At 44.8% G+C, this 15,963-nt stretch overlaps 5 protein-coding genes across 6 annotated transcripts; all 5 read right to left on the bottom strand.

Moving 5' to 3' along the window:
• Positions 1–661: 661 nt before the first annotated feature.
• Positions 662–1,937, bottom strand: LOC111070508. Its single transcript, XM_022361107.2, has 2 exons — positions 1,444–1,937; positions 662–1,375 (listed from the first exon to the last, which is right to left on the bottom strand). Exons 1-2 carry the CDS (start codon positions 1,859–1,861, stop codon positions 903–905), a joined length of 891 nt encoding a protein of 296 aa, XP_022216799.1. The 5' UTR covers positions 1,862–1,937; the 3' UTR covers positions 662–902.
• A 1,175-nt stretch (positions 1,938–3,112) lies between these two features.
• On the bottom strand, positions 3,113–5,460 carry LOC111070499. The gene is made up of 2 exons (XM_022361094.2): positions 4,924–5,460; positions 3,113–4,870 (listed from the first exon to the last, which is right to left on the bottom strand). Exons 1-2 carry the CDS (start codon positions 5,400–5,402, stop codon positions 3,202–3,204), a joined length of 2,148 nt encoding a protein of 715 aa, XP_022216786.2. The 5' UTR covers positions 5,403–5,460; the 3' UTR covers positions 3,113–3,201.
• Positions 5,461–5,931: 471 nt separating this feature from the next.
• Positions 5,932–8,188, bottom strand: LOC121404052. Its single transcript, XM_041592640.1, has 2 exons — positions 7,645–8,188; positions 5,932–7,591 (listed from the first exon to the last, which is right to left on the bottom strand). Exons 1-2 carry the CDS (start codon positions 8,121–8,123, stop codon positions 5,998–6,000), a joined length of 2,073 nt encoding a protein of 690 aa, XP_041448574.1. The 5' UTR covers positions 8,124–8,188; the 3' UTR covers positions 5,932–5,997.
• Positions 8,189–8,652: 464 nt separating this feature from the next.
• Positions 8,653–13,508, bottom strand: LOC111070500. 2 transcript variants are annotated; one of them, XM_041592220.1, is made up of 2 exons: positions 12,430–13,508; positions 8,653–9,209 (listed from the first exon to the last, which is right to left on the bottom strand). In XM_041592220.1, the coding sequence occupies exons 1-2, from the start codon at positions 13,436–13,438 to the stop codon at positions 8,719–8,721; spliced, it is 1,500 nt and encodes a 499-aa protein (XP_041448154.1). In that variant the 5' UTR covers positions 13,439–13,508; the 3' UTR covers positions 8,653–8,718. The 2 variants fall into 2 exon arrangements, with proteins under 2 accessions (XP_041448154.1, XP_022216788.2); XM_022361096.2 differs by lacking the exon at positions 12,430–13,508 and adding an exon at positions 10,357–10,882 and having other exon boundaries at positions 8,653–10,303.
• Positions 13,509–13,545: 37 nt separating this feature from the next.
• On the bottom strand, positions 13,546–14,116 carry LOC111070501. The gene is made up of 2 exons (XM_022361098.2): positions 13,944–14,116; positions 13,546–13,886 (listed from the first exon to the last, which is right to left on the bottom strand). Exons 1-2 carry the CDS (start codon positions 14,029–14,031, stop codon positions 13,567–13,569), a joined length of 408 nt encoding a protein of 135 aa, XP_022216790.2. The 5' UTR covers positions 14,032–14,116; the 3' UTR covers positions 13,546–13,566.
• Between the last annotated feature and the right edge of the window lie 1,847 nt (positions 14,117–15,963).

Here is a 15,963-nt window from a genome sequence, read left to right as displayed (position 1 = left end):
GTGTGTGTGTGAAGTCCAAGAGTGCCTTCACACTGTGAGGTGCGTGCGAGGATTTTGATTGCAATTTCTGTGACCAGATGGAAGTGCAGCCGATTCTTCGAGTGGTAGCTGCAAGCAGCAAAAATGTTTCCACAAAAAAGAACTGGCTCATAGTACTCAAAAAGAGAGAGAGAGAGAGCACTAATAAATGTTCTGCCAAGTGCTATGGTCACCGAAAAACATTATTCTATCGCATGAATTCTTTAAATTGGAGCAACAAGCGCCATCATTAAATTCCAAGCCATTGGATGTGTTTACAAATCGTCACAAAGCAAGACGACCGAAGAACTTATGGCAATCATATAATAAAAGCAAAACAAGCAGAAGGAAAACATAAAGACTTTTGGGGGTAGGGGAGCAAAACGAATCCAGAGATGGAAAACTTTTGCCAGCCATGTGTCTCGTCGACTGCGTTGCATTCGAGAGCTCTCTCTCTCTCTCTGTCTCTCTTGGCCGGGCGTACGTGTCTGCACTGGCAAAACACACAATAAAAAGCTGCACAAAGGATCCATGCCATGCGATGGATGGATGGATGGTCCAGAGGACAAGTTTAAAGTGCTGCAAATTGCATTGAAAAGCGTTCTTTAAGGAAAAACAAAAGTCAAGAGAAAACAGCAGCGAAAACAATTTCAAGATGCGCTCTCTCTCTCTCTCTTCTGTTTGCAAAGAGAGTGAGAGAGAGAGGGGAAATTTTATGGAAACAATGAAATGGAAACTTCACTCATGAAATATTCAAAGTGAGATTTGCTTCTGGGTTTATGCGTACGGCTGTGTGGCTGAATTTAAAAACAGGAAGAACTAAAGGAATGTTGGCTGGCCAAGAAAGAGCAAGCCGACGCATGGCACACCCTAAATTGGACGATCTACCAACGCTGTTCGTGCAGCGGCGCCTTCTTCTCGTGCAACAGCTCGGTGTAGGGCAGCTTGCGGCGCAGCTGGGGCGGTATCTTCTTGCAGTGGCACAGCTGATGGATGTGGAGTGTGCGCTCCAGATCAAACTTGCGGTCACAGTACTTGCACAGGTGTCCACTGGTGAGGGTCGTGGTGCTGGTAGGTGGGCGGTGGGTGCGGAAGCGCACGGAAAAGTCCTCGTCGTGGGTGCGACGATGGGCGCCGAGCAGCGACTTGATCTGGAACTTGGCCCCGCACACGCCACACGTGAAGGCGACAATGGGCTTGGTGCTCATCTGTTGGCGCCCATAGACGCCGCTCAGGCGGCGCTCTTGCTCTTCGGCCTCCAGCACCACATCCTGCAATCGGCGCGACAGTGACTCCATATCGTTCTCCTCCGGGTCATCGCTCAGCGACAGCCCGTTGCGGCGCGGCGAATCAAGTGCTGCTTTCGGGCGAGGCGAAGATAAATTGTGCTTTGTGCTCCTAATGGGGCAGCGCCCCATCTCTTACCGTTGTGACCGCCGTGGCTACGGTACTTTTCGCCGGCTGCAGCCTCCTGCGAGCGAGGCTTCTTGGTGTGCTTGCCGTCGCCGCGTCCTTTGCCAAGGACGCTGCCACTGTGGGCCTCCAGGGCCTGGCGACGAACCGCCCGCGAAGGTGCTGCCATGTGGTTGGCCTCCGACAGGTATATCAGCTTACGCTCCACAGCCTTGCGAGCGTTCTCGACGTCAGCCTCGACGCCCTCCTGGCGCAGCAGGGTCTGGGAGTCATCCTCTAGTGCCGCCATCGTGTTGCTAGTGTTGCTGCTGCTATATGTGTGCTCGTGATCGTGATCGCGCTCGTGCACGTGTTGCTGTGTGTGCGGGTGTTTCGAGTTACGTTTCATTTTTCTTCCAACTTTTGCAACTTTCTGACCGAAAATTTCCATTTTTATTAGAAGTTCTGTTTGTGCTATGTCTACTAGTAATATGTATGCTGTTTGACTCCAGCTAAAGGAATAAATAAAACGAGGCCCCAAAATACTGAAATGCTGAAGGAAAACAAAAGGCAACTAGATCAGCAAAAATAAAATGAAATTGTCAATGAGAAATCTAAAAGGTACAAATTTATTTGCTTAGCTAGACGAAAGAGTACCGGTAGGGAAAATAGTACGAGAATCAAGCAGTGGATAATTAAAAATTAAAAAGGATAGATATAACTCTTTCCCAGAATTGGATTCCATCCCCATTTTATTCTACATTGTCTGACAGGCCGCAACCCACTGTGAGCATAGCCCGCTCGGTTAAGGTATATAACATGATGTTTTAAAAGGGCAAAAGGCCAGCAGAAGATGCAAATTGTTTGCCTAATGCGTAGCTGTTGTTCGTTTTAAGTTGTTCTTTGTTCCGAAGGATAGTTGCCCCTGACAGAGCTATAGAAAATTTAATTGAAACTTGGATCTCTTTGGTAGTTGTGTGGGAGAGTTGTGGCATGAGAAGTTTGCTTCTTTACTTATTTGTATTTTTATTGTTTGGGTCAGTTTATGGTTTGCATGTCTCAATGTTTTCTTTCATGGTTCTTTCAAATTAGCATTCTGTGTGTTCGAATTTCACAGATTGTTTTACCATTTTTTTTTTACCATTTTTATACCCGCACTCAAAAAAGAGTTCTAGTATATTAGATAGGTATATTATATATAGTATATTATAGATATATTAGATTTGTGGTAAAAGTGGATGTGTGTAACGCAGAGAAGGAAACGTTTCCGACCAGACTGCCGAATCTGAATCAGATCGGATCATAATTATAGCCAGAATGAAGAAATTCATTTACAGTTGCTTCCCCCGCCTTCCACAGCAAGAGACACGCTACTCATTCTCTTTCTCGCTCGCACACTCTGCCTCGTTCAGTGCGCGAGCGCCCTACAATTCTAAAATTCTAAAAAATCATAAGCTCAAAAATGTATATACTGACTGAGTACGGGTATAAGTAGAGTCGCGTCCCCAGAAGCGACTCACACGTTCCTTCTCGTTATTAAGAAAGTTACTTTCGAAAGTTTTACTGTGGTTTCCTACTTCACTTATCTGTAATTAATAGTGAGATTTCATCCGATCCGCTTACATTCATTTAGTCATATTTTTTCTTTCCTGCAACGTTGATTTTTCACACCTTGGCTGCTGCCATTGCATTAACTGCAATAAATGGTTTCGGAGCACTTAAAAAGGAACTTTATTTTGGATATTAATTTAAAGTGCTCGCAAATTTATGTACTCGAAATTGCACAGATATTTATGCTTTAATTGGCATTGCAGTAATGAATTCATTCGTGTCATCATATTCGTCCTCGTGCTCCTCCATCCAAGCATACTTCACTTTCCTTATTTTAGCAGTTTCATCACTACCGATTGAGGCAGCGAGTTTTTTGTGTTTGCGGCAAACACAAATTTTCTTGGCCAGTACGTCTTCCACACAATAGGATTCATTGCGGTAGGAGTTTAGACGACTTATCTCCTCCAATTCAATGTCGACGTACGACGCGGTTCGGTCACTGTGGACAACAGATCGAAATTTGCCGTTATTTGGGGCGGTGGTAAACTGCAATCGAAATGTCACTAAGCCGTTCCGAGGCCCGATCTCAACTCCAGCGTCATCAAAGTGTAGCTGGCGCTGGGCCATGACCAGTTTGCCAAGGTGCAGTCGATAACAGTCAGTATCCAGATTCAGCTGAGCCAAATACTTGTTCATTCGATAAACAATCATTCCGGCCAATTTCTTAGTGATGCCAGAGGTGCTCACTGGCACATAGGTATCGCATGCGCACCATTGATAGGGAATGTTGGCATCGGCGCAACCTCTGTTTTTGGGAACCACTTCAAAGATTGATCGACAGCCAATACACTCCAACGTCGATATAAATTCAAGTCCTGGACGAATCGGCTCCAAAATCGATCTGATGCCCATATGGAGATCAAAGCTGGAGGTAAGACGATTCCGGTTCAGCTGAAGAGCGCGCGCCACTTGTGGATAGCGACGACGGTACCAGGGTGGCAGATAGATATGCAGCATGGGCAGGCGCTCCTCCAGGAAGCCTGAAGGATGTTCCGTCAACTCCCCAAACCTTAACCCGTGATCACTGAAGAGTATAACAATGGCCTTGTCGAATAATCCATAGTTCTTGAACTGTTCCAAGTAGTTGACGAATCTCTCATCCAGAAGCTCGCCCCCTTTGGGATGGTCGTGTGTGCAGCTGCTCGTCCAGAAGAGACCGAACAGGGGCTTAGGTGTCTCCTTCACAAAGCGCTGGATCAGCTGTTTGGCATAGTCAAAGACGTAGCTAAAGCTTGTCCTCCGCCCCACGCAGTACTTCTGATCCAGCCACACCACCGTTTTGAGGACACTCTCGATAATCACCAGAAACGGACGAAGATAGAAGTCGACTGGCTTCTTTCTAAAGCCTGCCTTCAAATAGTTGAACGTCGATATGGAAGGGAGGTCCTCCGCATAGGCAGTCATGTAGCCGGCACTGCGAAAGTAGTCCCACAAATAAGTGATGAAGTCAAAGCAGCCAGGACTCTTTAAGTTGCATTTCCTTGACCACTCGCTTGTGCTGCGACCCGTAAGCACGGCCAGCAGATTGGGCAGAGTGTTGTCTCCCACCTTGTTGTACCCCTCCATCTCATACCAGCCCTGCTGACGGGTGAACTCTGAGGTGAGAGGCATGGTGCGACGGAAGTTCATTCGGGACATGCTGTCGATGCCAAAGAGGAACACACTGGGATAGTGGGCGCCGCGCCAGTCATCGTTCGTCTCGTTGCGGTGGTCCGGATACTGCGCAAAGGAAAACGCATCGGCATGCACCACTCGCGAGAGATTATTTACATCATAGCACTGGACCACAAGGCCAAGAAAGTCACGCGGCACAATAAAATTCTCGGTGAGGGGCTTAGAAGCGTAGGTCCTGTGAAAGAGATGCTTGGGGTAAAGTTATTTCACTTTTTTTCAACTACTCACATGGCAAAGGTATCGTCTGTTCCAGGAACTGTCTGCCGATAGACACAATACAATTCGGTAATGTTTGAATACAGTGGGTCCGAGATATCTTCGTTCAGGTGCAGTATGTAATGCCTCTTTTTTCGGTCATAGAGAACGCTGAAGAGGTCCGGATCCCCTCCACAGGTCAGATGTGGAACCTGTTCTGACGGATCCAGTATTTCATAAGTGAATGGATCCACATAGGGTATCTTGCACTTGGGACTAAAGACGAAGAACTTTTCGGCAACTTTTTCTCTTCGTGGTTTTTTCTGCCTGGTTTCGTTGATTGTTTTGGGTAGATCTGCGAGGGTTGTTGCCTGCACATATGCTGTCTCCGACTTGCTGATTTGTGGCGTCGTGTCGGTTTTCGGCTCGCCATTTTGATTAACAAATATAAATATCAGCAGGAAGATGATGGCGCAAATCACGACTACGCGGTTGGCATTGTATCGAATCATGATTTCCGTTTGGCTTTAGTTTTGTGTATGAATTATTTGAATATTTATTTATGTAATTGCAGGATCAACCGAAGCACACTTTTTTTCTGAGAGATATTTTCGAGTTAACGTTCGGTACTCCTCGCGAAACGAGGCTACAAGGAGTTAGGTCGATGAGTGCCTTGTTTTGCAATGCCGAGCACATGAAGGGATCGTCGTGACTGAAGTGATTTGTCCAGAACGTACCCTAATTCGTGCGCTCCCCACCTGGCAAGCGGCTAAACGCTGTCTCTACCTTAAGTGCAGAGTATTCTGTGAGTTTCTGGGTTAATCAGGGCTTCAGATAGTCTAACATTTTGCACTCTATATACCCCGCATAAGGCAACAAGTAGCTGGCGTTCTTGGTGTTCGAACAGAGAGTGCGTGGGTGTGTCTTTCTAGCCTTGATGTATCCCCATGTACATCTCATGGCGCACAGCACCCTAGGCTGCACTGTCGCTGTACGGCCAGTTGAAAATATAATAAATAAGTCCCCAAGGTTTTTACATTGTTTTTCCCATTTTTATTGATAAATGATGCTACAAAACTGTGCAGATATTTATCCATGAAGTTGAAGTCAATCGTTGACATTATAGACAACAACACCATCCGACGTTTTCTCTATTTTTGTGTTTTGATCATCGATTAACGAGCCTTGCCAATTCTTATCGCGGCAAGCACAAATTTTCTTGGCCATTGCGTCTTTCACACAATAGGATTCATTGCGGTAGGAGTTCAGTCGACTTATCCCCTCCAGTTCAATTTCTATTAACTTGGAAGTGTCGTCCATACGGACAAAAGATCGAAATTTTCCGCCATTCGGTGAGGTGATGAACTCCAATTGATATATACCCATTCCAACGCCATCCAAGTGTACCGGCAGCTTGGCACTCAGGACTTTACGAAGGTACAGCTTCCCGCACTCAAAATTCAGATCGAGCTGAGTCAAAAACTCGTTCATCCGTTGGACAACCGCTGTGGCCAATCTCTGAACGATGTCAGAGATAGGCACTGGGACATAAGAATTGCATGCGCACGAATGATAGGGAATTTTGGCATCGTCGCAACCTCTGTCGCTGGGAACCACTTCAAAGATTGATCGGCAACCTTCACAAGACCAGATGGAATAATTAATTCGTGGACGAATCTGCTCCAAAATCGTTATGATGCCCATGTGGAGATCAAAGCCGGAGGTAAGACGATTCCGGTTGAGCTGAAGAGCGCGAGCCACTTGTGGAAAGCGACGACGGTACCAGGGTGGCAGATAGATATGCAGCATGGGCAGGCGCTCCTCCAGGAAGCCTGAAGGATGTTCCGTCAACTCCCCAAACCTTAACCCGTGATCACTGAAGAGTATAACAATGGCCTTGTCGAATAATCCATAGTTCTTGAACTGTTCCAAGTAGTTGACGAATCTCTCATCCAGAAGCTCGCCCCCTTTGGGATGGTCGTGTGTGCAGCTGCTCGTCCAGAAGAGACCGAACAGGGGCTTAGGTGTCTCCTTCACAAAGCGCTGGATCAGCTGTTTGGCATAGTCAAAGACGTAGCTAAAGCTTGTCCTCCGCCCCACGCAGTACTTCTGATCCAGCCACACCACCGTTTTGAGGACACTCTCGATAATCACCAGAAACGGACGAAGATAGAAGTCGACTGGCTTCTTTCTAAAGCCTGCCTTCAAATAGTTGAACGTCGATATGGAAGGGAGGTCCTCCGCATAGGCAGTCATGTAGCCGGCACTGCGAAAGTAGTCCCACAAATAAGTGATGAAGTCAAAGCAGCCAGGACTCTTTAAGTTGCATTTCCTTGACCACTCGCTTGTGCTGCGACCCGTAAGCACGGCCAGCAGATTGGGCAGAGTGTTGTCTCCCACCTTGTTGTACCCCTCCATCTCATACCAGCCCTGCTGACGGGTGAACTCTGAGGTGAGAGGCATGGTGCGACGGAAGTTCATTCGGGACATGCTGTCGATGCCAAAGAGGAACACACTGGGATAGTGGGCGCCGCGCCAGTCATCGTTCGTCTCGTTGCGGTGGTCCGGATACTGCGCAAAGGAAAACGCATCGGCATGCACCACTCGCGAGAGATTATTTACATCATAGCACTGGACCACAAGGCCAAGAAAGTCACGCGGCACAATAAAATTCTCGGTGAGGGGCTTAGAAGCGTAGGTCCTGTGAAAGAGATGCTTGGGGTAAAGTTATTTCACTTTTTTTCAACTACTCACATGGCAAAGGTATCGTCTGTTCCGGGAACTGTCTGCCGATAGACACAATACAATTCGGTAATGTTTGAATACAGTGGGTCCGAGATTTCTTCGTTCAGGTGCAGTATGTAATGCCTCTTTTTTCGGTCATAGAGAACGCTGAAGAGGTCCGGATCCCCTCCACAGGTCAGATGTGGAACCTGTTCTGACGGATCCAGTATTTCATAAGTGAATGGATCCACATAGGGTATCTTGCACTTGGGACTAAAGACGAAGAACTTTTCGGCAACTTTTTCTCTTCGTGTTTTTTTCTGCCTGGTTTCGTTGATTGTTTTAGGTAGATCTGCGAGGGTTGTTGCCTGCACATATGCTGTCTCCGACTTGCTGATTTGTGGCGTCGTGTCGGTTTTCGGCTCGCCATTTTGATTAACAAATATAAATATCAGCAGGAAGATGATGGCGCAAATCACGACTACGCGGTTGGCATTGTATCGAATCATGATTTCCGTTTGGCTTTAGTTTTGTGTATGAATTATTTGAATATTTATTTATGTAATTGCAGGATCAACCGAAGCACACTTTTTTTCTGAGAGATATTTTCGAGTTAAAGTTCGGTTCTTCGCGCGAAACGAGGCTACAAGGAGTTAGGTCAATGAGTGCCTTGTTTTGCAATGCCGAGCACATGAAGGAATCGTCGTGACTGAAGTGATTTGTCCAGAACGTACCCTAATTCGTGCGCTCCCCACCTGGCAAGCGGCTAAACGCTGTCTCTACCTTAAGTGCAGAGTATTCTGTGAGTTTCTGGGTTAATCAGGGCTTCAGATAGTCTAACATTTTGCACTCTATATACCCCGCATAAGGCAACAAGTAGCTGGCGTTCTTGGTGTTCGAACAGAGAGTGCGTGGGTGTGTCTTTCTAGCCTTGATGTATCCCCATGTACATCTCATGGCGCACAGCACCCTAGGCTGCACTGTCGCTGTACGGCCAGTTGAAAATATAATAAATAAGTCCCCAAGGTTTTTACATTGTTTTTCCCATTTTTATTGATAAATGATGCTACAAAACTGTGCAGATATTTATCCATGAAGTTGAAGTCAATCGTTGACATTATAGACAACAACACCATCCGACGTTTTCTCTATTTTTGTGTTTTGATCATCGATTAACGAGCCTTGCCAATTCTTATCGCGGCAAGCACAAATTTTCTTGGCCATTGCGTCTTTCACACAATAGGATTCATTGCGGTAGGAGTTCAGTCGACTTATCCCCTCCAGTTCAATTTCTATTAACTTGGAAGTGTCGTCCATACGGACAAAAGATCGAAATTTTCCGCCATTCGGTGAGGTGATGAACTCCAATTGATATATACCCATTCCAACGCCATCCAAGTGTACCGGCAGCTTGGCACTCAGGACTTTACGAAGGTACAGCTTCCCGCACTCAAAATTCAGATCGAGCTGAGTCAAAAACTCGTTCATCCGTTGGACAACCGCTGTGGCCAATCTCTGAACGATGTCAGAGATAGGCACTGGGACATAAGAATTGCATGCGCACGAATGATAGGGAATTTTGGCATCGTCGCAACCTCTGTCGCTGGGAACCACTTCAAAGATTGATCGGCAACCTTCACAAGACCAGATGGAATAATTAATTCGTGGACGAATCTGCTCCAAAATCGTTATGATGCCCATGTGGAGATCAAAGCCGGAGGTAAGACGATTCCGGTTGAGCTGAAGAGCGCGAGCCACTTGTGGAAAGCGACGACGGTACCAGGGTGGCAGATAGATATGCAGCATGGGCAGGCGCTCCTCGAGAAAGCCTGTAGGGTGTTCCGCCAACTCTCTAAGCCTTGAACCCTGATCACTGAAGAGTATAACAATGGCCTTGTCGAATAATCCATAGTTCTTGAACTGTTCCAAGTAGTTGACGAATCTCTCATCCAGAAGCTCGCCCCCTTTGGGATGGTCGTGTGTGCAGCTGCTCGTCCAGAAGACACCGAACAGGGGCTTAGGTGTCTCCTTCACAAAGCGCTGGATCAGCTGTTTGGCATAGTCAAAGACGTAGCTAAAGCTTGTCCTCCGCCCCAGGCAGTACTTCTGATCCAGCCACTCCACCGTTTTGAGGACACCTTCGATAATCACCAGAAACGGACGAAGATAGAAGTCGACTGGCTTCCGTGTAAAGCCTGATTTCAAATAGTTGAAAGTCGATTTGGAAGGGAGGTCCTCAGCATAGGCAGTCATGTAACCGGCACTGCGAAAGTAGTCCCACAAATATACAAAGCAACTAGGATTATTTAAGTTGCATTTCCTTGACCATCCTACTGCGTTTCGACCCGTAAGCACGGCCAGCAGATTGGGCAGAGTGTTGTCTCCCACTGTGTTGTACCCCTCCATCTCATACCAGCCCTGCTGACGGGTGAACTCTGAGGTGAGAGGCATGGTCCGACGGAAGTTCATTCGGGACATGCTGTCGATGCCAAAGAGGAACACACTGGGATAGTGGGCGCCGCGCCAGTCATCGTTCGTCTCGTTGCGGTAGTCCGGATACTGCGCAAAGGAAAACGCATCGGCCTGCACCACTCGCGAGAGATTCTTCATATCGCTGCACTGGACCACAATGCCAAGGAAGTGACGCGGGACAATGAAGTCCCCATGGAAGGGTTCAGGACGGTTGGTCCTGTGGATCAGATGATCTGGCTGAAGCTATTTAACTTTTGCTGCACTACTCACATGGCAAATGAATCGTTTGTTCCGGCAACTGTCTCCCGATAGACACAATACAAGTCGGTAATGCTGAAAAACAGTGTCTTCAAGACATCTTGGTTCAGGTGCAGTATGTAATGCCTCTTTTTTCGGTCATAGAGAACGCTGAAGAGGTCCGGATCCGCAGTACAGGCTTTATATGGAATTTGGTTTGACATGTCCAGGAACTGAGTACTGAATGGATCGACATAGGCTATCTTGCACTTGGGACTAAATACAAATAATTTTTCGGGATGACTTCGTGGTTTTTCCTCCTTTGTTTCGTTGATTGTTTTGGATAAGTCTAAGAGGGTTTGTGGTTGCAAATATGCAGTGGCCGATTCGTTGTATTGTGGCTTAAGTTCGCCATTGTAATTAACAAATAAAAATATCACCAGGAAGATGATGGCACAAGTCACGACTATGCGGTTGATATTGTATCGAATCATTATTTGAGTATGTGCTCGAGTTTGTGTATGAATTTTTGAATATTTATTTGTGTGATTGCAGGATCAACCGAAGCACACTTTTTTCTGAGAAAGTGTTATTTTCGAGTTAAAGTTCGGTACTCCTCGTGAAACCAGGGTGTTTTTTGTTTGAGTTGCTTTCTGTAGCGAGTTCTTCGACCATTCTTCGGACACAAAATAAAATAGATATCAAAATATGGCCACCCATATCACCCATCTTATATCATAAAAATAATAATTAAATTCATCTAGTCCACCCAAATGAAAGATTAGTTGCATCAGAAAAAATTAAATTAAATTAAATTAAAATTACTCAGTCAATGATTTCGTGGTTTTGGTTTTAATTTCAATATTTCCACAGCCTTACAACCATGTTAACCTTAATTATATCCGGTTATTTCAAAAAGATAATCCACGAATACTTTCGCTCAAGTTGATTGAAGACCAAAATGTTGCCTTAATTGGGTAGACTACTTGCTCTCCTGATCTTATTGCAGAGAACATATGGGGACAGGTTTTAGACTTAAATCTCATACAGAATAAAATCTAGAATAATGGACAAATAAATATTTTCCATTTTAATGGTATTTGATTATTACTATTATTATATAGTTAGTAGATACTAAAAATTAAGGAATCTGAAATAAATTAATTAATTCGTTCATATATAAAAATAAAATATTCATCTTAGTGCTGACCGTAATAGGGAAGAAGAAGCTGATAAGAAATAAATGAATGACAAAACATCACAAAAGATAAGAGATACAATGCGAATCCTCTAAAATTAAATACCGCTATAATAATAATGGTTGCATCGGAAAAATAATGGCACATTTATCAACTTTACTGCTGTATTTATTCATAATAATAATAATAATCATAATAATCATAATTATAATAATCATAATAATAATAATAATCATAATCATAATAATAAGATCTCACTAGACTCATCTTCATCTCAGATTGATCCATTAATTTGTAATTTGTTCATTTTTAGTTTTCCTTTCCAGAAATGTTGGCTGTTATCACACAGCTTAATTTATTTTAAATAATCATATTTAACCATGAAGTTGAAGTATATCGTTGTCAGCACTGACAAATTCATCCGATTCATCATATTCATCCTCATTCCTTAGTATTATCGTACTATTATCATCGATTAACGAGCCTTGCCAATTCTCATCGCGGCAAGCACAAATTTTCTTGGCCAGTGCGTCTTCCACACAGTTGGATTCATTGCGGTAGGAGTTCAGTCGACTTATCGACTGATCGACCTCCAATTCCATTTCTATTAACTTGGAAGTGTCGTCCGTGTGGACAATTGATCGAAATTTTCCGCCATTCGGTGTGGTGATGAACTCCAATTGATATATACCTATTTCAACATCATTAAAGAGCAGTTGGCGTTTGGCATTCAGCACTTTACGAAGGTACAGTCGCTGGCAGCTGGTATCCAGTTTCAGCCCACCCAAATATTCGTTCATTCGAAGGACAACCCTTACGGCCAGACCCTTAATGAAGTCAGAGATGTATACAGGGACAAAGGTCTCGCATGCGCACGAATGATAGGGAATGTTGGCATCGTCGCAACCTCTGTCGCTGGGAACCACTTCAAAGATTGATCGGCAACCTTCACAAGACCAGCTCCTAGATCTAAGTTGTGGACGAACCTGCACCAAAATCGATAGGATGCCCATACGGAGATCAAAGCTGGAGGTAAGACGATTCCGGTTCAGCTGAAGAGCGCGCGCCACTTGTGGATAGCGACGACGGTACCAGGGTGGCAGATAGATATGCAGCATGGGCAGGCGCTCCTCAAGGAAGCCTGAAGGTTGCTCCGCCAACCCCCCAAACCCGTGGTCACTTAACAGTACCACAATGGCATTGTCGAATAGTCCATAGGCCTTGAACTGTTCCAAGTAATTGACGAAGCTCTCATCCAGAAGCTCGCCCCCTCTGGGATGGTCGTGTGTGCAGCTGCTCGTCCAGAAGATACCGAACAGGGGCTTAGGTGTCTCCTTCACAAAGCGCTGGATCAGCTGTTTGGCATAGTCAAAGACGTAGCTAAAGCTTGTCCTCCGCCCCAGGCAGTACTTCTGATCCAGCCACTCCACCGTTTTGAGGACATTCTCGAGAATCACCAGAAACGGACGAAGATAGAAGTCGACCGGCTTCCGTGTAAAGCCTGATTTCAAATAGTCGAAAGTCGATTTGGAAGGGAGGTCCTCCGCATAGGCAGTCATGTAGCCGGCACTGCGAAAGTAGTCCCACAAATACACAAAGCAGGCCGGATTGTTTAAGTTACAATCATGTGCCCACCTTTTTGAGCTTCGACCTGTCAGGACGGCCAGCAGATTGGGCAGAGTGTTGTCTCCCACTGTGTTGTACCCCTCCATCTCATACCAGCCCTGCTGACGGGTGAACTCTGAGGTGAGAGGCATGGTGCGACGGAAGTTCATTCGGGACATGCTGTCGATGCCAAAGAGGAACACACTGGGATAGTGGGCGCCGCGCCAGTCATCGTTCGTCTCGTTGCGGTAGTCCGGATACTGCGCGAAGGAAAACGCATCGGCCTGCACCACTCGCGAGAGATTCTTCATGTCGCTGCACTGGACCACAATGCCAAGAAAGTGACGCGGGACAATGAAGTCCCCATGGAAGGGTTCAGGACGGCTGGTCCTGTGGATCAGATGATCTGGCAGAAGCTATTTAACTTTTGCTGCACTACTCACATGGCAAATGAATCGTTTGATCCGGCAACTGTCTCCCGATAGACACAATACAAGTCGGTAATGCTTAAATACAGTCTCTTCAGGACATCTTGGTTCAGGTGCAGTATGTAATGCCTCTTTTTTCGGTCATAGAGAACGCTGAAGAGGTCCGGATCCGCAGTACAGGCTTTATATGGAATTTGGTTTGACATGTCCAGGAACTGAGTACTGAATGGATGGACATAGGGTATCTTGCACTTGGGACTAAATACAAAGAATTTTTCGGGATCAGTTCGTGGTTTTTTCACCTTCGTTTCGTTGCTTGTTTTGGATAAATCTAAGAGGGTTTGTGGTTGCAAATATGCTGTGTCAGATTTGTTGATTTTTGGCTTACGTTCGCCATTGTAATTAATAAATATAAATATCACCAGGAAGATGATGGCACAAGTCACGACTATGCGGTTGATATTGTATCGAATCATTATTTGAGTATGTGCTCGAGTTTTTGTATAAATGTTGTATTATTTTATTGGGGATTGTGTGTGAAGCTGAAGTAAGCTGAAGTAAGCTGCTTTATTTATTTTTATTGTTTGTTTTTATATTGTTTTTGACTTGTGTGCTTTCGTTTACTGTGGTTTCTTCTTTTCTTATTCTGTAATTAATTATTTACGCTTCATTATATATTCATTTAATAGTGAGATTCCATTCCATTCACTCACTTAATTATTCATTCAATTACGTTTTCTTCCACCACATCTTCATTTGGGATTCATCAATTAATATAATTTAATTTTCCTGTGCTTTGCTTTCATTTCCTTACCGGAAACATTGGCTTTTATCACCTTGGTCCCGTCAACCTTTCCACTCGTCTGCTGCTTGCATTAACTGAAAATCGCCATCAAAAGCAGTGATTTCGGGGAAATTAAAAGGTCATCAAATTGTAGACAAAGTGCGGCTGCAGAATTTTCTTGCTAATTCCAGCTATTTGAGCTCTGATTGAATACAGCTATGAAAGGGACAAGTGCCGGGTAAAACTAGGGAAAATTGCGATTCCACTGATGATGATGATGATGATGATAATGATGATAATGATGCTCTCCGGCGGATGATGCTGATGCTGGATGGTGATGGCATAACAATAAACATGAGGGAAAGAGTGTAAAAACAAGCGTTTTCCTCAACTTTTCTCCATGCCCGTGCCTTGCCCTCACATATAGAGAGAGAGCGAAAGACTAAGTATTTTATGGCCAACACTAAAGTCCAAGGCATCAAAATGAAACTTTGTCACCGAGAGGGATTCAGAGCAATTACAAGAACAAGAAGAAAACCAAATGGAAATGGAAATGGGAAATCGAGACACAGAATAGCCAGAGCAATACACAACTGGGACATCATCTTCATGTGGCGATGGGACAGGGAGAGGCACAGTCCCCACAAGGCTATTAAAACTCATGCGTAGCTCATATAACACTTTTAATGCCAATCAAAGTCTCAACCGAAAATTCAACCAACAACAAGTAACAAAAACCAAAAGATTCCCAGGAAAACATCAAAAACTTTTACCTTTTGCTTCCGAAAATATATTTATTTATATACATACATACATATATAAACGAGAATACAATAAAAAGAAAAAGCAAAACAAAACTACAAGAGTCAAGAAAAGTCGGAAAGTCAAACAAAAGCTCATTGAAAATGGCGAAAAAAAACGGAAAAAAAAACGAAAAAAAAAAACAATAAGAGAACGAAACAGAAAAAGAATCAAGTGTAATAGAAAGTAAAAGAAAAGCAATAAAGCCAAGGAAACGGCGCAAAGCGAAAAGAAATTGTCACAAATACAAATAGGAAATTGACGCGGGAAAACAATGCAAGGGAAAATATGACGAGGAGAAGTAAACTTTTACCAGTCGAAAAGAAAGAAATTCGGCTGAAACGCAGCCTAAGGGGGGGCCTGCGTAGGGGGCGTGGCGTGGTACATCATGTTTACCCATTTTCCATGTGTTTTCTTGGGCGTTTTTTGGGCTTGGGCTCGTGTAACGAATTTAATCTTTTACGCTAACGCCACAAAGAAAGAGGGAGACAGCGAGAGAGAGACTGAGCGAGGGGGAAGTTTGAGTAGGGGTACGTGCGTGGTGAATCTGTTAGACTAGGCCCCCATTGTTGGTGCTTATTTATAGACCTCAAATGGGTGCCCCAGGATGTGGCATTTGTTTGTAATGACATGTATGGATGGGTGGGCCAGCGAGCAGCAGAGGGCTGCTGTCGTAGGGGTTAGGTAAGGCTGCGTTGGATGGTGGATGCCTAAGTAAACAAAAGAGTTATACAGGATGTGGAAACCCGAGAGATGTGAGGTGGGTCACCATCAAAGACCTGATAAAAGCGGCTTAAAAAAGCTTTTAACGCATCCAAATAAA

The sequence above is a fragment of the Drosophila obscura genome, unplaced genomic scaffold, assembly GCF_018151105.1.
Source record: "Drosophila obscura isolate BZ-5 IFL unplaced genomic scaffold, ASM1815110v1 contig_1, whole genome shotgun sequence".
Taxonomy (NCBI): Eukaryota; Metazoa; Arthropoda; class Insecta; order Diptera; family Drosophilidae; genus Drosophila; species Drosophila obscura.
This window is presented reverse-complemented; position numbering and strand designations above follow the sequence as displayed.